This window comes from Populus nigra, chromosome 5, assembly GCF_951802175.1.
Source record: "Populus nigra chromosome 5, ddPopNigr1.1, whole genome shotgun sequence".
Classification (NCBI taxonomy): Eukaryota; Viridiplantae; Streptophyta; class Magnoliopsida; order Malpighiales; family Salicaceae; genus Populus; species Populus nigra.
In genome coordinates, this window is record NC_084856.1 from 6294171 (window position 1) to 6322121 (window position 27951).

At 28.2% G+C, this 27951-nt stretch overlaps 1 protein-coding gene and 1 long non-coding RNA gene across 2 annotated transcripts; both read left to right on the forward strand.

Annotated features, from left to right (window-relative positions):
- The first annotated feature begins 11998 nt into the window (after positions 1-11998).
- LOC133693207 (uncharacterized) lies at positions 11999-13075 on the forward strand. The gene is made up of 2 exons (XR_009842096.1): positions 11999-12126; positions 12283-13075. It is a non-coding gene; the product is annotated as an uncharacterized LOC133693207 (long non-coding RNA).
- Positions 13076-15363: 2288 nt separating this feature from the next.
- Positions 15364-17261, forward strand: LOC133694999 (NAC domain-containing protein 2-like). Its single transcript, XM_062116725.1, has 3 exons — positions 15364-15760; positions 15854-16128; positions 16544-17261. The coding sequence occupies exons 1-3, from the start codon at positions 15598-15600 to the stop codon at positions 16940-16942; spliced, it is 837 nt and encodes a 278-aa protein (XP_061972709.1). The 5' UTR covers positions 15364-15597; the 3' UTR covers positions 16943-17261.
- The last annotated feature ends 10690 nt before the right edge of the window (positions 17262-27951 follow it).

The window sequence follows — 27951 nt, forward strand, 5'->3', positions numbered from 1 at the left end:
TTTTCTGTTTCAAAAATGATTTTTAAAAAAATTAAATTTTTTTATTTTTTATTTCAACTTAATTTTTTTTTTGTATTCTTAGATTATTTTAATACTAATACGCTGATTTCAAAAATAATTTTTTAAAAATAAAAAAATTATTTTGTTACATTTTAAGTGAAAAGCAACCGCAACCTTATTTCCAAACAGGGTAAGCACAGTTAGAAATCAAAGATTTTTTACCATAAATAACTACATTCAATTATTTCATTAATCCGTTTCGAGCCATTTATTTTTATGTTTTAAAAATATTTTAAAAAGAAATAAAATTTTTTATATTTTTTGCTTTAAATTATTCTATTTTTGGTGTTTTTAAATCGTTCTGATATGCTGTTATAAAAAATAAATTAAAAAAATATTATTTTTTATATTTTCAAAGAAAGATATTTTTAAAAGAAATCACTAGCACAACACCAAATAGATTCATATCTAACGGCCAACACAAACTTAGTTTACAGATTGTTTGTTTTTGTGTTTTTAAAATTTTATTTTTTTATCTGATTTTTTTTTTGTTTTTAAATCATTCTAATGTGTTGATGTTAAAAATAAATTTTTAAAATAAATAAATTTATTTCTATATATTTTTAATAAAAAACACTTCAAATACAATAATTACCACAACATCAAAATCAAATGTATCTTGAATTCAACTGCTAACACACACTTAGTTTACGCGAGAGAAGAAAAATTGTTTGTCAACTTTATAATTATTGGAGTATTTATAATAATAATAATAATAAAATTCGATCCAATAAGCTAAGATAGAGCATTAATATAATGAATTAAGTTCACCAGACGAATGAGGACTGCAAACATCCCATCGTCTCAAAACTTGATCAACAAGACTCGTAGTGGGTTGGCACTGACTGACCCTTTTTTTTATTATATTTTTATGCTACACTTTGTCCAGGTTAAATGAACATTACCCTTTTTTCTTTTTTCTTTTCTTTTTTCTTTTTTCTTTTTTCTTTTCTTTTTTCTTTTTTCTTTTTTCTTTTTTCTTTTTTCTTTTCTTTTTTCTTTTTTCTTTTTTCTTGTCATGTTAAATTTGACTGTGCCCTCACATGAAAAGGGCCTTGCTCTTACTAATTGGCACAAAAAAAAGAAAAAAAAGAATACACGTTCAAAAAAGAACTTATGCTGTCTCGCCAATTGGCCGCCTACTTGTCTCCTTCCACATAATCCAAGAACCACAGTTCTCTCAACTTTGCTATTCTTGGGTCTCAACTTGCTATATGTGTTTAGGGTTTATTTTGCATTATGATTTAACCGTGTTTTTTTAAAAAATAAATTTTGCATTTTACATTCTATTTGCCCGATTTATCTTCAAATAGGTTTGTGACTATCGAAGAGAGAAGCAGAGGAGATCCCTGGTGTGAGAAGCCACAATACCTTTTTGTTATTTGTGGTTCGCAACTACCTGTTTAAAATTGTAATAGTAGTTATCATTTAAAATATTTTTTATTTTTAATATCAGCACATTAAAATAATTTAAAAATATTAAAAATATATTATTTTTAACAAAAACAAATTTAAAATTTTTAAAAACACAGTTTGTACCATTTTTCCAAACAAACACTTAATATCAACTCAACATGTGAGAAGCAAAATCATACATTTATTTTTTAAGAGAATGTTTGTTTTTTTAAAAGAAGTATTTTTATAAATATTTCAATTTTTTTAATTTTTTAGTTTTGCTTCAAATTAACTTTTTTATACTTTCAAATTACGATAAAAATAAATTTTAAAAAATAAAAATATATTATTTTAATATATTTTTTTAAAAATACCGCATGCTTAGACACCACTTCATGTTTTCATTGTGTTGACCAATGACCGCAACTTTAATAATTATTTCGGTTGTTTTCATTTGTCATTTTCGATCCTTCTCATTTCTATCCTAATACGACAAGATTGATTTCATTTGATGGCATACATTTTATTTTATTTTTTATGTTATGGATAAGTTAAAATAATATCTACGGTCCATCGAGATTTTAAAGTTTATATGATTTCAAATGTGGGCTGTATATGCTATAAAGGAGTGATTTACAGTTTGTTAGAAATTTTATTTAAAAACATGGATAATTAATATATTTGAGCTCACGTCAAAAGTAAATTATATTCATTTTTATTGTTAAAATTTTATTAAAAAGTATTCTTCAATAAAAAAAAATTTTACTATGAAGTATTAATATAATTAAAAAATTACAGATAAATAAAATATTTATTTCAAAAAACTTTTAATTAATATGTTTTTGTAATACTTGGAATTCTCTATTTCACATAAAAAAAAAGTACAATATTGTCATGTAATTTATATAATAAAAAATTGAAAAATCATAAATAAATATGAAAAAAGTAGCTTTGGATTTAAGCCACAAATACATGCTTGGCTCGGCTTGACCATGGACCTCGAGTGCCAAGTCCTTAAGATTGAATTTGAGTTTATTTTTTACTAATTTATTTTGAATTTTAATTTGAATTTATTATAAAATAATTTTTTGACCTATAAAAAATATTTTTTATGAGCATATATATATATATATATATATATATCAGTCCATCATTAAATAGTCTGAATAATCTTCTTTTTCTTCTTAAATAGTTTAATTTCAAAGAAAAAACATTTGGTTTTAAGACAAAAAAACTATCAAGTGTTTTTTTTTTATGGAAGGTAATTTAGGTTAAACTACAAGACTTAATTCTAGTAAGTGATATAATTAGTTATGGATTAGTTTTGGTTTGAAAAATCAATATATATAGAAGTTAAAGGGGGGAGCTGTTATGAACACCTTTTGGTAGCTCTCTAGACTTTTCTTTGTTTTTTTTTTATTTTTCCCCTTTGTTCTAAAGCTGAGGTTCCTCCTAAAGAATTTTTAAGTTCATTGTTTCTGGTTCGTAGACTTTTAAAGGAAGTGCATCCTTTAAAAATGTATTTGTTGTCGTTTTAGGTGGTTTATTGATTCTTAACAACAATAAATATTCAGCTTCATCAGATTTTAAGTATTTCAACAAGGATATTGTTCTAGCTTAGTTTAAGTATAATATTCAATTATATATATAGCATGCATTCTAGAGTTTTATTTTTATCTCTTTTGCAAGATGCAATATATGTTTAGTATGCATGTCGATATTTTATTTTGATTTTTATTTCAAGTTTACATTAATTATATAAATTTATATATTCTCTAAAACACTTATAAAAATATTTCAAGAGCAGTTTCTTAAGAATATGAAAATAAAATTAATTTAAGGATCCTGCTAATATGTACTAAGAAATTTTATTGTACTCATGTTGTAATTACTAGATACTTATTGCATGTGAAAGAGATAGACATAAAAAGAAGAGAAAATTATATTTATCCACTAAAAAGTGATAAAAAACTATTTTTTATTAATAAATTAATTTTTTTTTATGAAAAAACTCTATCTTATTGCTCTCTTCTCTTTGTGTATATCTCATTTTTATGTTGTAAGTATCTAGTAGCACTATAAAATTTTGCTGTATATAATTATTAAATTCATATCATTTTCACCTTAAAAAATTGCTATTAAAGTATTTTATCCTATTTTAAAGCTTACTGAATATCACCTTAATTAAAACCGCTGTGCCATCTATTCATTCCATAAAATAAAATCAAGCAAGAAAGGAAAATTAGGAGTTCGAGCGGTTATATCATGGGTGATGACATTAATAACATATGTAAGGACATAAATTGCTAGTTTAATGAAGAAAATTCACCTAAATGAAATATGTTTTTGGACTGCCTAGAAAAAACACATTCTCTCATTAGCGAACATGTAAGTGCAAACCAACAACGGAAAAAAGCCCAAAAAAATGCAAGATGATTTAGGATATGTTTGGAAGTGTGGTTATGGTTGTTTTTTAAAATATTTTTTATTTTAAAATATATTAAAATAATATTTTTTTTATTTTTAAAAAATTATTTTTGAGATCAGCGTATTAAAACAATACAAAACATAAAAACTTTATTTTTTAACAAAAAAAAAATGAATTTTTTGATGCTCTCTTAATAAAAACAATAAACAATAAAGATGGTAGCAAAAGGTTTGATAATTATAGCTTATTCTTTGTATTCAAATATTTGTTTTATTTGAAGAACTGGAAAATGAAAGGGAAATTAGATAAGTTGGGAAGTTTTGATTATGGAAAGAAGTATTTGAGGGAAAATAAATTGAGAATGATCGTAGCTAGTCATCAAAATCTACTTAATTATTACTATAGAATCAATTAAGTTTAATAGCTGACAATTACTAGATTATAACTCAATCATTAAAAAGCACATCTATCTTATTTCATGATAGATTTATAATGTAATTCAGGACAAAACTTGGGTTACAGAGTAGAAGGTTAATTTTATTTAAAAAAAAATATTAAAACAAATATTGTTTTAATTAAATTATTTAAAAAAAATCAATAAATTAAAGGTTAAGTTCAACTAGATTAATAAATCAATTTAAATTTTTAACTAGAGAGTCTCCAGGTCAATTAACTTGGATTTTTTACAAGCTTTTTTATATATACTTTTTAGAGTATGTTTGAGAGTGCGATTGCAGTTATTTTTTAAAGTATTTTTCATTCGGAAATTTATTAAAATAATTTTTTTATTTTTTAAAAATTATTTTTAATATCAACGCATCAAAATGATTTAAAAATATAAAAAAATATATTAATTTAAAACAAATAAAAAAATAAAAATATTTAATTTTTTTTAAAATATAAAAATAGGACATTTATTACTGGTTGATCGAGGCGTGGAACACTGGTTTTTGTATCTATTTGTCGAGCATATCGTGTTTTAAAACAATGATTTTCACAATTCATGGTCCACATCATCAAAATGATCCTAGCCGTCCGAGCATTGACTTTTGCTCCTAGATTCCTTAGCTATACTCGTAGGCTCGTTTTAGCCGTTGATGTCCCGAATATGGTAGTTGGTAACTATTATAGTCATGAGCATGCGAAACTTCATCTTCCAACCAATAATACATTGCCAAACCACGAAAAAGGGCAGTCTAGTCAAAAGAGGGGCCTTTTATTAGGTCACTCATTGCGCCTCGGGTAGGTCACTAGAGCCTTTTTTGCTACACGTGCCAAACAAAAAAAGAGTTACGGGTCCCATGTCAATGACGAAAACGTCCTCCGACAACTGCGTGTCATGACTTTATTGGTTTAAAAGCATTTGACCGTAGTTGCGACTCATTAATAGCTTTATGTAAGTACTGTTTTTTAATATTTATATTCTATTCAATATCTATAAAGTAAAAAGTTTAGATATTTATAAGTTATTTATTAGATTTTAAGAATTTATATGAGTATATATATTATTTATTATAAAATAAAATAGTTAATATATATATTTGAAGCATGTGTATGTATATTAAATGATAAATAATATGTGTGTGTGTGTGTGTTTTATACCTATATATATGTTTTACAACTAAATATATATAATAAAAATATATATTTTAGGTTAGGTTAAACAGATTTTATGTCGAGTTCGATAATATCATATCCTACTTATTATTCTTATAATTATTCAGAAAATATTTATTTTTTTAGGTCAAGTTAATATCTATCTAATTTAAATTAAGTTGTCAAACCTAGTTTTATGTTTATTTGGTACTTTGATGTGCTTTTTATTTTTAAAAATGTTTTAATTTTTTTATAAGAAAATATTAAATTTGTTTTTTTAAAATGTTTATTACAAGTTTTGATATTTTAATATTAAAAATTAAAGAATTATTTTTTAATATATTTTTAATTAAAAAACAGAAAAGTACTAAACACTAAAGGGAAAAAAGGAAGATTTACATGCAAGTTGTTGAAAAGCCATGGCACTTACGTGTGGAGGTGTAAAGTTGGTTTTATGCAATGGAGGGGCCTTTATGCTGGTCTCAAGAGGTGGGATAGTGCTTGCTGGTGGAGTAGTGCTTGCTGGTGGAGGTTGTCAAAATCACACTTGAAAACTCTATTTAAATAAATAAGATAATTATTTAAAAAATATCCATAGAGATGGTATCTATAGAATCTGAATTGAGTTATCATTTTTAGTTAGTTAAAAAATAGTTTTTTTTATTTTAAAAAGTGGTATTCTTGAAAAATAGATCCCTGGAAAATAAATTATTCTTTAATTTTTGCTAGTATTATAAAAAATAAGTTAAAAAATAATTTTCAGTGTATTTGGTCATGTCATAGAAAATGAACTGTAAAATAATTTATTAATATTTTTTAAAAATATTAAAATAATAAGGAATAAATCTTACAAATTAAAAAGTTGAATGAGAATGAAATTAAAAAAAATATAATTTCATAAATTATCTCAAATAAAATAATGAAGATCATATCTGATAGATAAAAAATTTTAATTAAGAAAATGATAAGAAAAAAACAAATAATAATTATAAAAACGAGGACCAAAGTTGATATAAAAATCAAATTAAATCAAATTCTAAGAGATGAAATTAAAAGAAAAATTTAAAACAAAATATATAGCAATAAAAAATTTGAATATTAAATTTGATATAATTAGCAAATAACATGACATTTATAATTTTTTCAAAAAAATTTATAACTTTTAGAAAGTGTTTTCCATTTAAAATAAAAGAAAAAACACTTTTCTGAAATTAAATCAATTTTTTTTACTGGAAAGTATTTTTTATTGACCAACTTTTTTAATAACAAAAAAACACATAAAAATTTAAAAAATATTTTTCAAAAAATCAATTTTCATAAAATAACTAGACCCTAGATTTATATTTGTTTGGTATTTTAGTGTGCTTCTCATTTTCAAAATTATTTTTATTTTTTATAATAAAATATTAAATTTATATTTTTAAATATTTCTTAAAAATTTATATATATTATTATTAAAAATTTTAAAAATAATAATATATTTTTAATTAAAAAATACTTTTAAAAGTCACATTACTGCCACACTCGAAGAACACCGTCAGTTGAAATTGATATATCCACGTAGAGAACTAATAAGTGCAGGCGTTTTGGAGTTTCTATTACGGGTTCGCATTTTATGGCACAAGACAAAATTGATGGAAAATGAGAAAAAGGGAGCGTGGAAGTAGTATGATTTGGTGGTTTCGGCACTTGCCGAGTAGCTTCCTTGATTATCCTTATCCACGTCGGCCATAGACACGTCAAAGATTCAGACACATACTGATACTGCACAGTTGTTTCTGAATTATTTCAATTAAATTTAAAAAAGGGGCAATTTTTTATGTTTTTATACACTAAAAAAGTTGTTTTCTTGCTGTATAAATTGTATAATTGTAAATTTTTCCATTTTTTTAATGTAGTGGTGAAAAATATGTATTTCTTTGTTTTTACAATAGAAATTATATATTTGTAATTTTTAAAATTTTTTAGTGTAGCAATGGCAAATTTATAATTTTTTTAAGAGAAAAAAACTTCTCTTTATACTTGATATATTTATCATTTTATTCTTGTTAATTCATCACCATTTGTTTTTGAAAAAACAATATATTTTTTTTATTTTTTACACTTTGAATATTTATTACTCTACACTTAGTTTATTTATATTTTTTTTTTTCTCTTATCTTTATTTTTCTATAAATTTTTTTTGTTATTTTTTTTAAAAATATTATATAAAGACTAAAAAAATTAAGTTTTAATGTAGCAATTGCAACATTATCTTATTTTTTTATTATATTAAAATTAACTTAAGAATTTATATATCATTATTAATGCATATAATCTTCATTAAATTAAATTTTGTTATACGTAAGTAGTAATTTCTTTTCACGTCACCATTTGTATTTATTGTTGAAAAATATATTAATAACATCTATATATTACTTTTTTTTTAGTAAAAAAAAATGATCTAACTTGAAGACATCAAACATAGTTGATCAAATTAACTCAGGTGAACGGTTATTAATTAACTCAGTTGATAAATGAACATCGCAATAAAAGAATTTGTTGCTACAAACCCAGAAGGAATTCTCCCCGCAACGAGAGTTTCATCGAGGAAACAAAAAAGTACTTGTGAATTCTGAGATACGAGAACTTTTATTATGTGAATCTAGCTGGACTCCAGACTACTTTTAATTATTTTGTACAAATTTATTAAATAAAAAATAATGAATCTACTCCGTTCAAATTCATTGCTTGTAATTAATGTTGTAAACTTCCTGTTTTTTACCTTCCCACCCAAAGCAAGTTTTATGTGATAAAAACAAATAACATAATTCCAAGTATACATTAAATTAGAACACGGTATTTAAAAATATGGTAATTATTATTTAAAATAAAATTATTAAAATATTTTTTTAATATTAATACATTAAAACAATATAAAAATATCAAAAAAATTAATTTTAAGTAAAATAATAAAAAAATAAATATTTTTAAAACAACATTTGAAACACAAAAACAAATCAGATCTAAATAGTCTTTATGCTTTTCAAAATATTTTTTATTTTAAAATATATTAAAACGATATATATATTTTAAAAATAATTTATTTTTAAAATCAGGATATCATTTAAAAAAAAAAATTCCACTTAAATTTGCTGTAAAGGGGGCGCACATAGTTGCTTTGAATTCAATGAGAGATTAATGACTTTATTTTGCAAGAACATGCCTAGTGTCTGACAAGGCATGGACACCATTTATCTACCTGTCGCTGTGATTTAGACAATTAGGCAATAAACTTTACTAAAGGACAATAATTAAATTAACAAGTCATGACCGCCTCGAACCTCTCCCATGTTTTTCGACCAAATTGGGATGAACCGAATCCCCCTCGTTTATCATCATGATCAACGGTTGCGATTTCATCCTCTTCCATTAATGCACGTTGATGTTACCAAACACATCGAATCTTTGAACCACTTTCGAAAAAAATCATGACTTCTTACATCATCAAATCAACTTACATTTCATAGGCTAATCCATTTCAACTGTTTTTATTCAAACTTCATGGTTTTAATCTTTTTTCATCCTATTGTTAATCCAGCGCAATTTGAAAAGGAAAGATTTAGCCGAGTTAATCAAAATTTTGTCGTATTAATATTTCTTTAATTGGAATAATCACATTTTTGCAATGCTTAAAAAAATTGCTTTATTGTATTTTTTTTTAAAAAAATCCACAACCTGATATCATAAAAAAACTAAAAAAAATAATAATCATCAATTCTCAAGAATTAAAACACGTAGAATAATAAAATCATAAAAAATTCAATGAAAAAAAAATACTAAAGAACAAAGGACCAACAAAACCAAGTAAGGTTGTCACAGCCATGAAAAGGACCGGGAGGACATGATAACCAAATAGAAAGCTAAATAGAAAAAAAATAAGTTTAATTTTAAAAATAAATGAATTTTGAAGGAGAGAGTAAAAAAAAAATTTAAAAAAGCGACTTCAGAAACCTAGGTCACCTGAATAAACGAAGATTTTTTTTTAAAACGAACAACTTCAAATGATGTAATCAAGAAAGAAAACGATATCAACCCGTGTAAACTTTTCAAACTTATGACCGTAAGCATTGACTAAACTATAAGCATCGCATTTGAAAAACAATTATTTTAAAACTTAGTTCGACCCGATGGTTCAACCCATGTCTGGGTTGAGCTTCAAAAGAAATTAGAGGAGAATTAACTAAGTGTAAGACTGTCAAAAACTCGAGTTGACCCATGTTTTGGTTAGCCCGAGGAAAATTCAGTCAAAACTCATTGACCATTTTCCTTCTTCTTTTTTCAAAATAGTATCAATTTGATTTTTTTTTTTATAAAACAAATTTATAAAACAAAAGGATTTGGTTGGCTTAAGTTAACTTGAATCAACCCACTTGACCTGTGATCCTATTATTATCTCAGATCGACTGCTGGGCAGGGCTTATAAATAATGGGAAAAACTTAGGAGACCAAATCTCAATAATTGAAATATCGAGTGATGAAATAAAAAAAATTGAAGGACAAAGAAATAGCAATTAAAAGAATAAGGACCTCATTTGAAAAAAAAAAAAGAATAAACAATAATCTTGAATTGAAGACAAGATTGAAAAAAAATCAAATTAACAAATGAATCAAAACAAAAAAAACAAAGAATACAAATTTCCAACGAACTCAATGATGATGAATGAAAATTTTAAAAAATAATGAAAAATCACTGAAGCCATCCCAATCCAACTTTTAGAATTTTGTAATATAGATCATGACATTGAATCACAATATAAAAGTCAAATCTGAAAAAATAACAATATAAAACTCATAACCAACAAAAATAATTAAGGATGAACTTGAAAAAAAAATAAAAAAAGCAATTTAAAAACTAAAAATTTAAAAAGAACGATTTAAAAAGAAAAGGAACTAAATTTGACACACATATAAAATAAATCTAAATCATAAGGGATAAAATTGAAAAACAACTCAATCTAGAAAAATATAAGAACAACTAAAAATAACAATAAATGTCAATTGATGAAATTTAAAGATAAATCAATTTAATAAAGAATTTAAGACCAAATACATCACAATCAAAAGAATAAAAACCAAATCTAATATAAAAACCAGGTGCAAAGGGATGTAATTGAAAATTTTTTTGATAAATGATTTAAGACCAAATATATTATAATTAAAAGAATGAGGACCAAATCTGATAAAAAAAATCAATTGATGAAAGAAATTAAAAAAAAATTAACTCAATAAACAATTGAAGGCCAAACACATTACAATTAAAAGACAAACACATTACAATTAAAAGAATAAGGACTTACTTTAACATAATAGATAAATAGCCAAACCTTTTGTTTTTGTTTTTTTTTTTTTTGCAACGGGCAACACGATTTTATAAGAGGAAAGAGGGAGGGAGGGAAAAAACCCTGGCCGAAACTCTTTTGCGGGTCGCCTCGGCACAGGCACCTCGCCACTGTGCTTGGGTGGCAAGCTACATCGAACGCCACCCTGGAAGGTGACTTTCGGTTCTATTTTGGAGCCGCATGCTCTACCTGAAAGGCAAAGGCGGCGCCTACTTGTTGGCACGTGCTAAGTATGCACCAGCTATTTCTAAATATAAATAATAATTTATATACATATAAATATCAAATTACTCCTGACTCTACCCGATATTTACAACAAGACCATATAAAAACGACAAAAACACTCCTACATGTAACCTTAATTTTTTCGAAACCCATGGGTAATTATGTATTTGCACTATTTCAATAAAAAAGACGAAGAAGCCCCTAAACACATGTATATTTTTTTTTCTCTCCAAGTGTACAACTGTAACTCCACTGTTTATTTTTATTTTTAAAAAGACAAAAGAAACCCCTAACCTAAATGTTAAAATGGTACCCTGAATGGTAAATTAGTATTTATTCTGTAGCAAAGAAAACCTTAACAAACCATTTTGTCCTTAACTATTCTTTCAATACCAAATGTATCATGTATAAAAAATAAATTTACACTCAATTGCATACTTAACAAGTTTTTTTTTTACAATAATAATTCTATTTTTATACTTTTCCAATTCATAATAATTTATTTCTTGATAAAAAGTAAAAAACCGATAGCTTTTAGTTTTTTTTTGTTTGTAATACCCAAATAAAACTTGTGAAATAAAATTTTCACCGTGCTGTGCGTGGCTAGGGTTTATTTGGAATTGTGGTAACGGTGACAATTCAAAATATTTTTTGCTTAGAAATGCATTAAAATAAAATTTTTTTAATTTTTTTAAAATTATTTTTAATATCAACACATCAGAATGATTTAATAATAAAAAAAAATTATTATTTTTTTTTTCAAAACTTTCAAGAACACGGTATACTTCTAAGTTCTAACGGTTAATTATGTTTTTACTACATAGTTAAACAAAAAAAAAATGTAAAAAGAAAATGACTAAAGTACCCTTCTATATAATACAATGGAGACACAGCACTCGCATCACCTGTCACCCTCTCTCTCTCCTGCATTCAAAAACCCGATTTCTCAATTTTCTGTTTTACTGTCTTGCGTTGATTCCCTCTCGTGTAGGAACAAAGTAACCGTGGTCCCCCTCGCTCGCCTGTAACTCAACAACACAGGTCACAATTTTTTTTCCGATCAAAACCCCCAATTTAATTTGTAGTGTTACCGTTATTTAGCAATGGGCTATTTTTATTTCTCGATCTGGATGGGTTTTCTTCGTCTATGCAAGGAGCTAGGTAAGTTAGTTTGTGCTGAAGAAGTTGTTCTTGCAGCTGTAGAAGAGCTTGCCATGCCCTGAAGGGAGAGAACAGCAGACTTCATGGGAGGATGCACAGCCTTGCTGTTATTGGTTATGTGCATGATTAATTCAAACCGAATTTCACAGTTGTAGAAGATCCTGTGAGGTTATGTTGTCAACTTACAATTTCATATAATTCTTTATTCTAGTGGTTTCCTTATTAGTGCAACATAATTTGAAGTACGTCATTAGCAATGCTCATTGTTTTGGTGGGATTGGTTGGGCCATGACAGAGTTCAGTTGGGATGTCAAGTATGCTGGCCTTCAAATCATGGCTTCCAAGGTAAAATCGAACCTTTTCATCTCTCATTATATAGGACTTTGCTTTTGCCCAGTTTCAAAGATGAGTTAGTATTAATTTACTTTAAATCACACTTTCACTTCTTTTTTTGCCTATTGAACTACTGCAATCGCGTTACTGCCTCCTGGGGTACGAAGAAAGCTGCGTTCGTCTCGGCCTTGGAATTAGTTGACAGGGTAATGGGAATGGATCATTCGTGTAAATTTCACGATGGCATTTGATCTTGTGGACTTTACTGAAGCTGATGAGAATTTGAACGTGGAATCGCCTGACCTGTTTTATGCTGGCTTTGATAGAAATTAATGATGGGAGAGATGCTGAAACTGAATAAAATGAGGCAGTGCAAGCTGTTCTTGGTGTTTGATTATTGTGCTAAGGAGGGAATACATGTGTTTAAATTTTGGACGTGTTTTTGGTTGAATTTTGCATGTGTTTGGTTGAATAAAGGGGAGTGTTTTTGCTTGAATTTGGACGAGAAGTTCGGTGATGATTTCTAGTTAAAAACATGTTTAATGGCCTTTTTGTAATTTTGAGATTTTAGGGGCTCTTTAGGTATTAAATCTAATATAACTTTTTTCTGGTTTTTTTTACCACTAACATATTTTAATATTAAGATGTTTAATTTTTTTTCTTTTGCTTTTTGTCCTGTTTATTCAATTTTTTTTTTGTATTTTTGTTTTTTTTTCCTTTCTTTCTCACATTTTTTTCTTGTTTTGCACCCCCCCTTTTTTTTTTGGCTTTACATGTTTTTTTTTTCTAAGATTGTCTTCTTCTTTTTTCCATTTTTTATTCCTTTTTGTTTTTTTATTTTTTAAAAAATTATCTTTGTCGATTTTTTTTAATATTGATCTAGTTGAAAATTTAGTTCTATAATTTTTTTAAAAACATTATGGATTACTACAATGTTTTCCTACATAGTTTTTTTCTTTTTTTTTTTATAAATATATATTTTTTTAAATAGTCTTTGTTAATTTTGCTTCGTAGTTTTTTTTTAAAAAACACTGTGGATTGTTACATTATTTTTCCATATGGTTTTTGCTTTGCTATAGTGTTTCCCGTATATTTTTTTTTCTAAAATTATCTTTGTTGATTTTTTTTTAATATTGAGCTGGTTGAGAATTCAACTTTAACTTTCCCCACATTGTCTTCTCGACAAAATTATCTTTATCAAATTTGTTTTTTAATATTGAGCTGGTTGAGAATTCAGCTTTAACTTTCCCCACATGTTTTTTTTTTTCATTTTATTTTTTGTTTTTTTTATTTTTTTTTCAGAATTTTTTTTGTTGTTTTTATTTTTTTAATATGGAGCTGGTTGAAAATTTAGGTTTGTAGTTTTTTTCCTTTAAAACACTGTGGATTGCTACAGTGTTTCCCCACACGGTTTTTTAATGATTTTTTTTGTTTTTTTTAATTATCTTTGTTGATTTTATTTTTTTCATATTGAGCTGGTTGAGAATTTAGCTTCATAGTTTTTTTCTTTAAAACACTGTGAATTGCTACAGTGTTTCTCCATATGATTTTTTTTTGTTATAATTTTTTTTCAAAATTATCTTTATCGATTTTATTATTTTTAATATTGAGTTGGTTGAGAATTACAACTGTAGATTTCCTCATGAAATACTATTGATTGCTACAATGTTTTCATGCATGGTTTTTTTTTCCTTTTATTTTTTTTTGTTATGATTTTTTCCAAATTTTTCTATGTTCATTTTATTTTTTAAATATTAATGTGGTTAAAAATTTAGTTTTGTAGTTTTTTCCTTGAAAATATTGTGGATTGCAACAGTTTTTATCCATATAATTTATTTTTATTTTTTTAATAAATCCATGACAACGCACAAACATGCCACAAGCCAGCGGCATCGCGCAGGCATGACATCTAGTAATTTATGAAAATACGATGGAGAATAGGGATAAGCAAAAAAAACAAAAAATCAAGAAAAATAAAAAAAAATAACCAAAAAAATCAAAACATGAAAGAAACCGATTAGAGTTTTAAAACAACCGACCGGTTCAAATAGGAAAAAACCAAGCCAAACAAAAAAACCGAGCCAAACTGAAAAAACTGAGCCAAATCGGTTTGAACCGGTTTTTGTTCTAAAATAACCGAAATGAACTAAAACCGGTTGGTTTGAACCGATTCTGATTCAGTTTTGATTTTTTTTAAAACTAGTTTTGTTAATTTTCTTTTATAAAAACCAGTCCAAACCGAAAATAATACGATGAAAATATGAATTCGAAATAATTTTTATAATCCATCACTGTCCTTTTTTTTGTGCTTAACAAGTATTTTTAATTTTTTTCAGTTTAAATTGATTTTCTTATAATTTTAAATTATATTAAAAATAATAGTTTAAAAAAATATTATTATAATATATTTTTCAAATAAAAATAATTTTCAAATTCATCGCAATTTTAAACGCGACCCCTCTCTCTCTCCCCGCCAGGTCACACGGGCCAATTGCACGTGGCTCTTCCTGACGTGTACACTTTATCCACCGTTTAACTGTCGGCTCCGTATCCAAGAAAACACCAAAAGGCAAGAAACTTATAACAAACCCTGCCGCGTGCCGACCCCACATGCAGATCCCAAGGAATAATATCTTATTATCTTTCATTTTTGTTTTCGCTCGAACCGACTGGGTGATCTCTACAGTCTACCTTAACACCACAGTCCAAAACAAGTATCGTAAGCAGTGACAAAATCACCTCCCTATGTGAGCCGTTGACACGCACGCTTGCCCACTTCATTACCTGCCACGTTTCACGCAATATTGGTGAAGAAAAGAGAAAAAACACGACCACCCACCTGTATTCTAGAAATAATCCCTGCCGAGTCTCCCTCGTTTTCCCCTATAAATTCATGCCCTTCCCTTGCGTTCTAAGTTTCAGGCGCCGTCACTGTATTAGACCCACCGAAAAGAGACGAAGGGAGAGGCCAAAAAGAATAGGGAGGGAAGTTGGGGTAGAAAGGTCAACAACAAAAAAATGACAGCGGCGACACTAGAGTTACCACCAGGTTTCAGGTTCCATCCAACGGATGAGGAGCTCGTGCTGCACTATCTCTGCCGTAAATGCACATCGCAGCCCATTGCTGTTCCTATTATTGCTGAAGTTGATCTCTACAAGTTTGACCCATGGGATCTCCCGGGTAATGAGCTCTTCTTGTTTTAATCCTGCTCTTTAATTCACCAGTTGATTACAAGTTTTCATCCTTCTTGTTATTTGTTATGCCAAATTACAGGTATGGCCTTGTACGGAGAAAAGGAATGGTACTTTTTTACGCCGAGGGACAGGAAGTACCCTAACGGATCGAGACCGAATCGTGCTGCGGGGAGGGGCTACTGGAAAGCCACGGGAGCCGACAAGCCGATCGGGCAGCCAAAGACAGCTGGGATCAAGAAAGCTTTGGTATTTTACGCAGGAAAAGCTCCCAAGGGAGAGAAAACGAACTGGATCATGCACGAGTATCGCCTAGCCGAGGTGGATCGCTCCGTTCGCAAGAAGAACAGCTTAAGGGTATACTCGTCACCCCAACCATAGATAGGGACAGTTTCGACATTTACATGCATGAGATGGTTCCAAATATGGACGTCGAGGTTGAAATGACAGCTTTGGCCTTTCCATGACGATACTTGGATTTACCAATCATCAACCTAATTAATCACATATTTTTTGCAAAAATTGTGGTCTTAAATTTGGTGGCCCGCAGATGCTGCTTGGCTTAAATTTATTATTATTTTTTTAATGAGGGTAGCCGTGACTGTTACTGTCACACCAGCAAAGTTGAAGCCATCATTTTAGTTCTTTTAATTCCAGTCAAGGAAAATATTCGTCCTTATCTCTTCGTTGGATAAGACTGGATTTAATTTCATTTTGTGTGCTCTGATTCTGATGATCATTCGGCTAAACCAACGGTCCTGATTGTTTGCAGCTGGACGATTGGGTACTCTGTCGCATACACAACAAGAAAGGCACAATTGAGAGGCAAGGGCAGCATCTTAGCGTCAAGAAAGAGAATCCGACGGAGATTGCCGAGGAGGATGAGAAGAAGTCGGTGGTTATGCTGCCGCCACCACCAGCCCCGTCCTCGGCGACAGGAACGGTGAATGATTACGTGTATTTCGACACGTCAGATTCTGTGCCGAGGCTGCACGCAGATTCGAGCTGCTCGGAGCATGTGGTGTCGCCAGAATTCACGTGCGAGGTGCAGAGCAATCCTTATAATTACTTGGATGCCACCATGGATATTCCGTTCCCGTCTCAATTTCAGGGGAATCATCAGATGTCGCCGCTTCAGGACATGTTCATGTATCTGCAGAAGCCGTTTTGAAGTAATAATTATGGGAATTGACTGTGTTGGAGGGCCATCGCACGGTAACACGAGACTGAAAGTCTATGAGTGTGCGCGTGCGAGAGCGCACGTAGATAAGAATTAACACGAGACTGATCGGTGATGAATTTGGATTCTGGGTGGGGGTGTTAGGTGTAGTCCAGTAGCCGCTACTCTGTATAGATGTGGTAGATTCAGGGAACGACCTTGTTGAGGGTATAATTGGATTTATATTTTGTAACAGCAGGCTTGCTTTCCTTTGGTGGAATCTTATTACAGTTATTATTATTATTAATCTGCACGTATATCATTTGTCCAATCTGTGTTTTTAATTAGTTAATTCCCTCTTCAGTTTTTTTTTTTTTGGAAAGCCTTCTCTGTCTCTTTAATAATTAGCGCTTGCGTGAAAGACTTTTGCCTTTGCGTTCGTGTTCCGGTTCGTTCCAAAACCGTTGAAAAAACCGTGCGTGTGTAGACGGAACATGCATAATTGTTGTTGACGATGATTTTCACTTAAACCATTGAATATCAATGTTGGAAAATCAATCAAGGTCTAATCTCTCTCTCTCACCCCAAGTCAAGAAACTAGCCGTCGGCACATTGTTAGTTCAATTCAGGACTTTCTGCCCCATGATAAAAGCGTGGAATCTAAGGTTGCTCCCACATCGGCACATGGGCGGCTACGAGAGTTTTCTTTTTATATATATATAAAAGTTAGCTTGCACGCATAGAATTAGATATTTATATCCAGAACGAAATTTGTAAAATAAAATTTATGTTTTGGGTTATGTGGCTATTGGTATTAGTGAGGGGAGGGGGTCCAAGAGTATATATCACAAGATAATTTATGTTAAAAAAATCAATTTTTTTCCCGGAACATAGAAGTTTTATAGAGTTTTTAATTTTATAATTTTTTCCATGAGAGAATTCGAGAAATTAGCGAGGATATATATGATTATTTGGTTTCTCTTATATTTGCTTGAGATTCATTAATCTTAGTTATTAAATTAACTATTAGGTACTTCCAAAAAAAATAAAATGTTATCATTAATCATGTGGAATCGGAACTCGAGGGTGATTATGACAAGGCATTTTATTACAACGTAGTGTCAACGATGTGATAAAGCGATGGGGGATCTGGGGATAGCTTCGACGATAAGAGGATGGAATGGTCGTCTCAGGGGACAATTGTTACTGATTGTACGTCCTGGCTAATAATATCTAAGGAAGCACAGTAATTTTTTAAAATATTTTTTATTTAAAAATATATTAAAATAATATATTAATTTATTTTTTAAATTTTATTTTTAACATTAATCCATTCAAACAATTCAAAAATACTAAAACTAATAAATTAAAATAAATTATTTTTTAAAATTTAATAAAATATCAGTTCAACTCTGACTCCGAACAGAATCTAAAATCCCGGATTGATTCAAAATGTTAATAACATTTTGAATATTACCCATACCCCAGAGTCCAGGGACGGGTAAAACCCATTTTTTCCTGTATAAGATGGCGTGTCCTATCCTTTTTTTTCTTTTTTTTAAAAGGCCCTGGTAAGGAGGTGTTTGTGATTGCTGTGTAGTTTTTTTTTTAATTTAAATATAAATTAAAATAATTTTTTTTTAGTTTTGATATAAACACATCAAAACATTTAAAATACACTTAAAAATATATCAATTTAAACATGTAAATAAACTTTTAATGAAAACTTAGTAACGGTATATTTGATATTGTGACGCAATGTATTCTTAAAAATATTTTTTTATTGAAAATATATTAAAATAATATTTTTTTTATTTTTGATATCAACATGTTAAAAATATTTAAAATTATCTTGAAAAACATCAATTAACATTTTCAGATACTTTTGGCAAAATGATTATAAGTTTTTTGCATTTGTAAAACGATTACGATGTCTCTATAAAATATATTTACTTTAAAATTATTCCCATTAATTATCAACTTTGAACGCTAATTATAGGCCGCAAGCTCCTATTTATGAAAAAAAAACCGAAATAGATATTTCACAAAAAAACAATATCATGATTGAATCAAACATATAGTTTTGAATGAATTTAATAGGTAAAAAAAACTTTAAAAAGTATTTAAGAGCATAATAATTTGAGCCAATGCACTGTATCTGCGATGGATGGGGCAGATATTTTATTTATTTATTTACAATTTTATTATTGAAGTGAGGGCAGGCAAGAAAGAAGACAGAAATGCTGAATTATCAACGATAAGATCCGTTATGCTGCAGCACATTAACAAGTTGTTTGAAAGAGGCCGGAGATAATGATAACTGTCCTCTCCTGGTCTAATGATCCCATTTTGACCGTATCTAAAATCGATCGAAGTGTTGATGTTCTGATGACTGCTTTATTTGATTCGAAATGCCATCCAATTACTTACGACTTGTCCTCCACTAGGCTGCGCCCATGTGCTCACTGTATCAAATTATAACAATCAACGAAGAGAAAAGCTAATATTCCAGTTTAAAAGTAATAATTGACTAGGTGCAATTCCGGCGTGTTGCTGTGGGCTTGTGATAAGTTTATACATTGTTATGAATTTATATAAAAAAAATTAAATGGAAAAAAACTGTTGCAATCCACTATATTTTTTTAAAAAAACTACAAAACTAAATTTTCAACCAATTTAATACTAAAAAAATAAAATTGACAAAGATAATTTTAAAAAAAATCATAACAAAAAAAAACCTTGTGGAGAACACTGTAGCAATCCACAGTGTATTAAAGAAAAAAAACTATAAAACTAAATTTTCAACCAGTTTAATATTTTAAAAATTAAATCAACAAAAACAATTCTGAAAAAAACATGTAAAATGAAAAAAAAAACATATGGGAAAAGCTATAGTGCTTTCCGCTCGCGTTTTAGAGTTTCTTATAATATGTGATGTGCGTGAGGAAGTGTTTGTTTGTGTGGCTGGAGTATATTTTTTAGATTTTTTTTAACTTTATTTTATTGTTTTTTATTGTTTTTTTTAATGTATTAATTATTTTTTTAATGTATTTTAAATAAAAATACTTTGAAAAACAACATTTACTATAATCTCAAACACACAAGATTTTTTTTTATTAACTGTTGGTGTTCGGGTCAGCTTACACGCACCTCGACTAATCTCCTAAGGCCCTAAAGTTAATGATCATGTAAGCCTTCAGTGATCCTGAAATTTGTGGTACTCGAACTAGTAATCTCTAAAGAGCAAACTTAAACATAACTAAAAAAAAAATTGACAACACATCCATTTTTTCAACATGTTTAAAAAGTAAAAAATCCATTTATATCAAATTTAGCCTTTCATAAATGAAATGTGGTTAATCAAATATTTTCTCTCTCATCTTATTTTTCGATCCCCACTCCACGGTCACGGCAATATCAAAAGACTGAAATGTGAAAAAAAAATTTACATAAAAACCTAAACTAATAAAAACTAATAAAGACCATGTAATGTATTGTTTGAAACTTGAGAGGTGAAATTAAGGGTTTTTTTCTCTTTTTTGAAACAACAATATATATATATATATATATATATATATATATATATATATATATATATAATTATTTTTTCAATTCTTTATATGAATAACCTAAAATTCAAATTAACAAAATTGAATATTATTTTAATATAAGAATATTTCATGATATATTAGATACACGAGAGCATCCAAGTGAAAATGGATCATAACACATAAAATAATGTTAACATAATTTGCAAGGATGAAAATGAAGAAAATCTAAGTTTAATGACCAAAATGTAAAATAATAAAAATTCAGAGGACTTAGAAAGAAAAAAAATGGCTATGAATAGTAACATAATAAATAGTGAAATTTAAGAGGATACATAATAGATCAACAACGAAAAGGCCATGTTTTTTTATTTTATTTTACAATTACAATTATTATTATAATTATATGCAATAAAAAGATGTTTTTTAAAAACGTTTTTCTATTTTTAAAAGGTTAGATACATATATCTTTATTTCCTTATGTGTGGATCATTTTCTTCGACAGGTCATGTAGGTTCCATGTCTTGTATTGCCCTATAAAATGTGGACAAACATACAATCATGTCTTTGAATTTTTGTAATTTGGACATGTCCTTTTGCCTGAGAAGTCGAAGGCTTTCCTTTGAATTTTTTTTTTTATGTAGGAATACATTTGTTACGAGCTTTGATTAAACTGTTCATGCATTATTATAAGGATTATATTATATATTTGATATATTTCGTTTTTCTAATAAGTATAAGTTTTATTTGTGATATGATAAGTAATATATATTGCATGCACTTTTTAAATCAAAGAAAAAACACTTAAACTTGCAATAGAGTTAAAACAAAAACCTAGCATGCATATTAGGTAGGTATATAATAGAATATTCAAAGTTATAATTAAAATAAGATCTTAACATGCATATTAATCCATATAAAAAATAAATATTATTTTACCTAGAACATAAAGTATGAAACTAAAATCAATATAGATATAAGATATTTAGAGCATTTTCAAGGAGAGATGCTATTTTGAATAGCCAAATAGATAAATGGTTTTTTGAATAGTATCAATATAACTTTTTTGTTTATGTGCATTTCAATAGTAAAAACCATTTAAAAGAGCCAATTATATTTTAATATATTTTGTATTAAACTAATTTTAATATAATTATATAACTAATTTAGTTATTTTTTATATAATATAATCATGTTATTAATTATACAATTAATATGAGTAATTTATAAAATTAATGAAGTAATATGAAAGTTAAAAGATATAATTTTAAGTTAAAATTTTTAAATTTAAAATTTATTTATATGAATATTTTTAATTTTCAGTTTTATATGATACTGTTAAAATTTTGATTTTTGAAAAGCATATTCAAAATTCAAACTTTGAAAAAAACCGCCAACATTTTAAATTTTGAAAAAATAACTATCAACATTTCAAAATTTAAGATCTTGAATTTTGAAAAAATAACCACCAACATTTTAAGATTTTAAATTTTTTTTAAAAAATCCATCTATAAATATTCTCATATATCTAAACAATTTTTCTCATCATTTTCTTCTCTCAAATCTTTATTTAATTTCATTAAAGTTCATCATGAATCATTCTAATTTTAATTTTTATGATGCTTTTGAATTTGATGATGACACTCCCATGTTCGCCTTTCAAGTTGTTACTGCAGTGTCATGGATGCTGAAGAAAATCAATTAATTAAGAGCGGAGAATGGAGTGTCGTGACTCTATTTTTGGTCACAATATCATCAATCATAATCGAAAGGAAGGTGAACTAATGCTATATAATGATTACTTTGCTGAAAATTCTAAATTCACTAAAAGTCAATTTCAAAGGAGATTTAGGATGAGTCGTCGTCTTTTTCTTCGGATCATAAATGCGGTGGAAGCTCACAATCCATATTTCAAACAAAGGATAAATGTTCTTGGTGTTCTTGGTTTATCTTGCCTTCAAAATGTTACTGCAGCTTACAAGATACTTGCATATGGTATTCCTGCAGATCTTACTAATAAATATCTTTGAATTGGAAAAAAACACTGTAATAGAAAGTCTTAAAGTTTTCGTCAAAGCAATTATAAAAGTTTTTGGTGATTGGTATCTAAGGGCACCAAACGAGACCAATATTGGTCGATTATAATCAATTGGAGAGTAGCGTGGATTTCCAGGGATGTTAGGGAGTATTGACTGTATGCACTAGAAATGGGAGAAATGCCCAATTGCATGGTATGAGATATATATTGGTCATTGTCGTGAACCAACTATAATTCTAGAGGTGGTGGCTTCACAAGACCTTTGAATATGACATGTCTTTTTGGGAATGCTTGGATCACTAAATAATATTAATATTCTTAATCGATCACCTGTCTTCACTGTAATTGCTAAAGGTTGTACTGCTCTTGTCAATTATACAATTAATAGGCATGAATATACAATGGGATACTATTTAGCAAATAAGATTTATCATAATTGGTCAACCTTTGTTAAGACAGTCCCATTGCCATTAGGAGCAAAGCGAAATTTTTTTACAAGTAAGCAAGAGTCTGGAAGAAAGGATGTGGAGTGGGCATTTGGGGCGCTACAATCTCGTTTTGCAATTGTACATGGACCTGTGCGATATTAGGATGAAGAAACGCTTGCAAATATTATGAAAGTTTGCATAATAATGTATAATATGATTATTGAGGATGAAGGAGTAATGAACCTTAGATTTGATTGTGAACGTCAAGTCAATTCCTTTATATCAATGTCACATGATGAAATACAAGGACCATATGATTTTCTTCAAACTCATAATCAAATCAGGGATATAGCAACTAGCTCTCAATTCCAAGAAGATTTGATTGAACATTTGTGGGAATAATATGAAAATGAGTAGAATCATTAGATTTTAGCTTCTTATGTTATCATGATTTTCAATTATTTTTTATTTTTTTTTATTTTTCATTATGATTGTTATCTTTTAAGATAATTAATCCTACTTATAGTTGTTGAGTGTTAGAAGAACTTGAAAAAAGTATTATGAATTGATATCAATTTTATAACAATATAAAATTAAACACAAATTAATATATTTAAAATAACCAAGAAATTTCTACATATTTAATTAAAAATACATTACATTAAACAATAAATTAATAAAATTAATTAAAAATTAAAACCCCTCTTTTGCATAATTTCTAACTTCTTATTTTGAAAATATGTTGTAGAAATTGGATCCAAATTAGAAATATTCACTTTCATAATTTGTTTTTCTTTCTCAATCCTATCCAATTCTTATTTATCTTGACTTTGTTGAATCATCATAGCTTGTTGCTCTAACATAATTTTCATGTCTTGTTACTTTTGATCCTTAATTTCAACTAGAATATCCTTGAATTGTTGTAAGAGATTTGTTACAGTTATCTCCCCAACTTTATCTTTTCCCTGTCTTCGTTTAAGTCGTTCCTTTATAGCCTTCTGACCAATTGGTCTATCTTGATAAATTAACGGCTCACTATCTTCTCCTAAACTAACAGAATCATGGGTAGATGGAGCTGATGAAGCCAGACTTGCATTGACATGACTTTTTTTGTTTCTTGTTTGACCTTTGATGTTGACTTGCACACTCAAATTGCCATTTGAGTTCTTTTTTTAAGATAACTCAACAATATTCTAGTTGAAATTGTTTGCCAATGCAAAAAGCGTATATTTGCTGAACACATTAATCTGGTTAAAAATTAGAGAAATTCTACAATGTGAAAATATGTGTTAAAAAATTTAACATGGAAATAAATATTAAAATTACCTTTGATTCTTCGGTCATTCGACTTTGCTAAAGGTTTTCAATTTGAGTACCAAATCCAACAAATTTACCAACTTGTCTATATATTTCTTGTCATCTACTTGATATGCTTATTTACGAGCGATTATTCAAGTTTCCTCCATTCTCTACAAAGTAAGCATGTACTCGAGCTCATAATTATTTTGTTTGTTGTTAAACTCACGTAATTGGATCCTTACTTGTATTTAACCATGCAGACACAAGTAAACAATCTTCCTCTAGTGAGAAGTTTTTACTTCTTTGTGATTTTGTTATTGTGTAGACATTTAAATTCAAGTATGTTAAGTCATCAATTAATTGATTAAAATCACTTGGTTGAGAGATAATATTTTCTAACTCGCTTATAAGAAAGTTGGTGAAAGAGTTTAGAAAATTTAAATCCATTTACATTAAAAAAACTTAAGTTAGAATCTCATAAAAGGGTGCAAGGGGAGCTCACAGTCGATGTCTAGCAATTTTGTAGTTTCCATGCATGTGAATTAATAATAAGCATTGCCTCCTACTTATTCTAACATTAATATGACCATATAACCATTAGAATTTGGCCATCTTTGAGAACTAAAAGAGTATTTGAGAAACTGATTTGGCTACGTAGAGATATCAACTCAAGTAAATAACATGCTTCATTATGCCCCCCTCTCAAAATCAAAGAAGTTTTGCACACCTTGTATATTAATGTTTTATCACAACTCTTAAGCAAATCAAGAACTATTTTCTTTAGAAAGCAAGAACCAGCAATCTACTAGCATGACTTATCATTTTTTAAGTTGGAGGTGTCAAAAGAAGCAAAAGGTACATGGGCATATTTGGCTAGAAAATGATGATTTTCATAACTGTTTTATGTCCTGCAAAAGTGAAGTCCTTCATTTCTTTTTAACTTAAAGTGTATTCGACTAAAAAATAGTTGTGCTGAATGAATAAAGAGGCAATGTTGCAAGCATCAATTCACAAAAATTCTCATAAAAGATATGTGAACAGAAAGGATCATATTATTTGCCAAGAAGTATTTGATTAGAAGGATAAAAAATGAGATTAACTTTTGAGCCAAGTCTTTAAGGTCAAATTGTAAAGAGCAAGAAATCCTAGCACTAGCTGTGATACGAATTAGTTCTATTACAACACCCATTCTTTGTATACGAATTAGTTCTATTACAACACCCCTTCTTTGTTTTCCAGCAGTAGATTAAAGAATTCAACTACACAAATGAGTCCATTCATATGGCAAATTAGCGGGCTACAGTTGGCTAAACCTCCTTTAAACAATTGTTTAGTGTTTCCATTCCATCTCCATTCAATCAAGAATAAGAATTATAGTTCTAAGTCAATTATTGAAAGCGTAAACTGACAACGAACAAAGTCCATAAGTTCAGTTTCATTTCCAACAAGACAAAATATAGTTGACCCCAAATTAAAACAAGGAATCAAGAATAAATTTAAGATATGTCACTCTATGTTTTCATCAATGTCAACTACTACCATTACTTTTAATTTTGTCATAGACAACAACACATAAAAAAATTATCTTCCTTAACTCATATCAAAAGCATAAAATAACAAAGAAAGAAAAAAAATAATCATCACAAATAACAAATTAACATCAAAAGGTCTTTAAAATCAAGAGATAAAAAAAGAAAATAGAAAAAGTCTTTAAGCAAGCATAAATTTTGGTTTCATCTAATTAACAGAGCAGTGTGGATGACTTAAATAATAATTCTTGTTGAATTGAAAAGTTAGGGCACAACTGATGTTATTAATTAATTGGAGGACAACTGCCTTTTGATTTTCCAAACCACAGAGAAGCTGAGGCATAAGGTTTTGAGGTTTGCAAATTTCTTTTTTTCTTTTTGTTATGTTTTTAAAGAGGGAAACATAGGAAAAAGACATTGACCAATAGATGTATATACTTTCTCTTTGCTTTTGGCTTTTCTACAGGATGTGTAGAAATAGCATTTAAGAAGAAAAAAAGGTTTTTTAGCTATTCAAATAGCTATCCCGTTGGAGCTCTTAAAATGAAAAATAATAGCTAAAAATACAGTTTTTTGGTTTTGGCTTTTCACTTGGCTTCTGCATTGGAGTTGCTTTTATATGTTGAAGATATTTGGATGAAAAAAGAAAGATTATGTTGTGAATGATTGTACCCTTTGTCCTTAAAACTAAAATGTTTGTCATTGGATGCAAACAATTTTCTTGCAAATAGTCTTTTAAGATTTCAACTTAATTTTTAAATAAAGCACTTTCTTTTAAAGTTCACGAACCAATTGAATAATTGAACTCGATACTTCTCTACAATATACAAGAACCTGAGCTCTAAAACGAAAGGAAAAAAACCAAAAAGCTAAAAAAAAAAATTAAAGACAACAAAAGATGAAAAAACAAAGGAAAAGAAGATAAAAGAGCTGCAAGTTGCGTATAATAACACCTCTTCAGCCTTTAATTTCCTCCATTTATCAACTTTAATTACTTATCATAAAAAAAACCTTTGAAACTGTATGTTTTTTCATCAAAACAAATTTTTCAGGTAGTGAAATGTTAATGTTCATATTGTTTATTCATAAAATGACAGAATAATTTTTTATAGGCTTAAAAGTTATTTTACTGGAAACTCATACCTAGACTTTGGGTTTAGCCCATGTTGATCCGAGCGAGCACACGCATATGATTTAAGTCTAAATCCTATTTAGACTAGTGTCTCTTCAAGTTTAAATGTTTTGGTACTTTAAAAGTCTAATTTTAACTCTTGAGTTTTTCACTATATAAGCTTATATACAAGAAAATCATCTTATATTTTAATATGAAATCTAGAGTTCTTAGGTTTATGAAATACACCAACCAAGGATTTTTTAAAATAAATTTTTTATTTATTTATAATTTATTTTAATGAAGTTAACATTTCATATTAAGATAATTTTGTTGAAGAATAAATTTTTTAAAAATCTTATCCTCGGATTGTATTTTTAATTTGATTTCAAATATGCATGTTTTTAAATTAAATTTCTAACAACCTGCACTAAATCTCTTCTCAGATACAACTGCTTTCCTTTTCAACTCGAGTGATCTTTATTCCGATGAAAATAAATCTCGATCTCCGGTCATTTAAGCCTAGCTCGTGTATTTGTTGACTGATTATTATCTGCCAATTAATAACACCCACACACCTATCTAGAGTTCCTAGATCCACATGTATTTTATTGCTATCAGGATTCACTAAAAATAAAAATAATTTATTTTTTTAAAAAGAATATTTTAAAACATAAAAACTAACCGAATATATAATTGATTTACACCTACCTCTGGAACAGGAGTGTAGCAAGCATGTGTGTGCTACATCAAAAAATTAATAGAGGGTGGACCGTACCATTTAATTAAATAGAGCAAATAACTGCTTGAGGTGGAACCCACACAACTAAACCATTGAATTAATTTATACATGGAGTTAATTCTGACATTATATTATTACCTCCTTTTGTTTTTAGGAAGGAAAAAAAATAAAAAATGAAAAACAAAACGTGATGGTGATGCGAGGCAGCATCGTGTCCACGACAAAATAATATTAATGTAGGCTTTTATGTTGAGGTGGTTGAATGTGTTTGTTTCATCACTAAAGATGCCTGCACAGTGCACAGTGCACAGTGACTGCTTTCTATT

What these genes read in the sequence shown, in the direction of transcription:
- LOC133694999 (XM_062116725.1), top strand. Translation starts at nt 15,598, where the DNA reads ATGACAGCGGCGACACTAGAGTTACCACCAGGTTTCAGGTTCCATCCA. An exon ending in TGACCCATGGGATCTCCCGG is followed by an intron (nt 15,761 to 15,853) that starts GTAATGAGCTCT and finishes GCCAAATTACAG; the next exon opens with GTATGGCCTTGTACGGAGAA. An exon ending in GCAAGAAGAACAGCTTAAGG is followed by an intron (nt 16,129 to 16,543) that starts GTATACTCGTCA and finishes GATTGTTTGCAG; the next exon opens with CTGGACGATTGGGTACTCTG.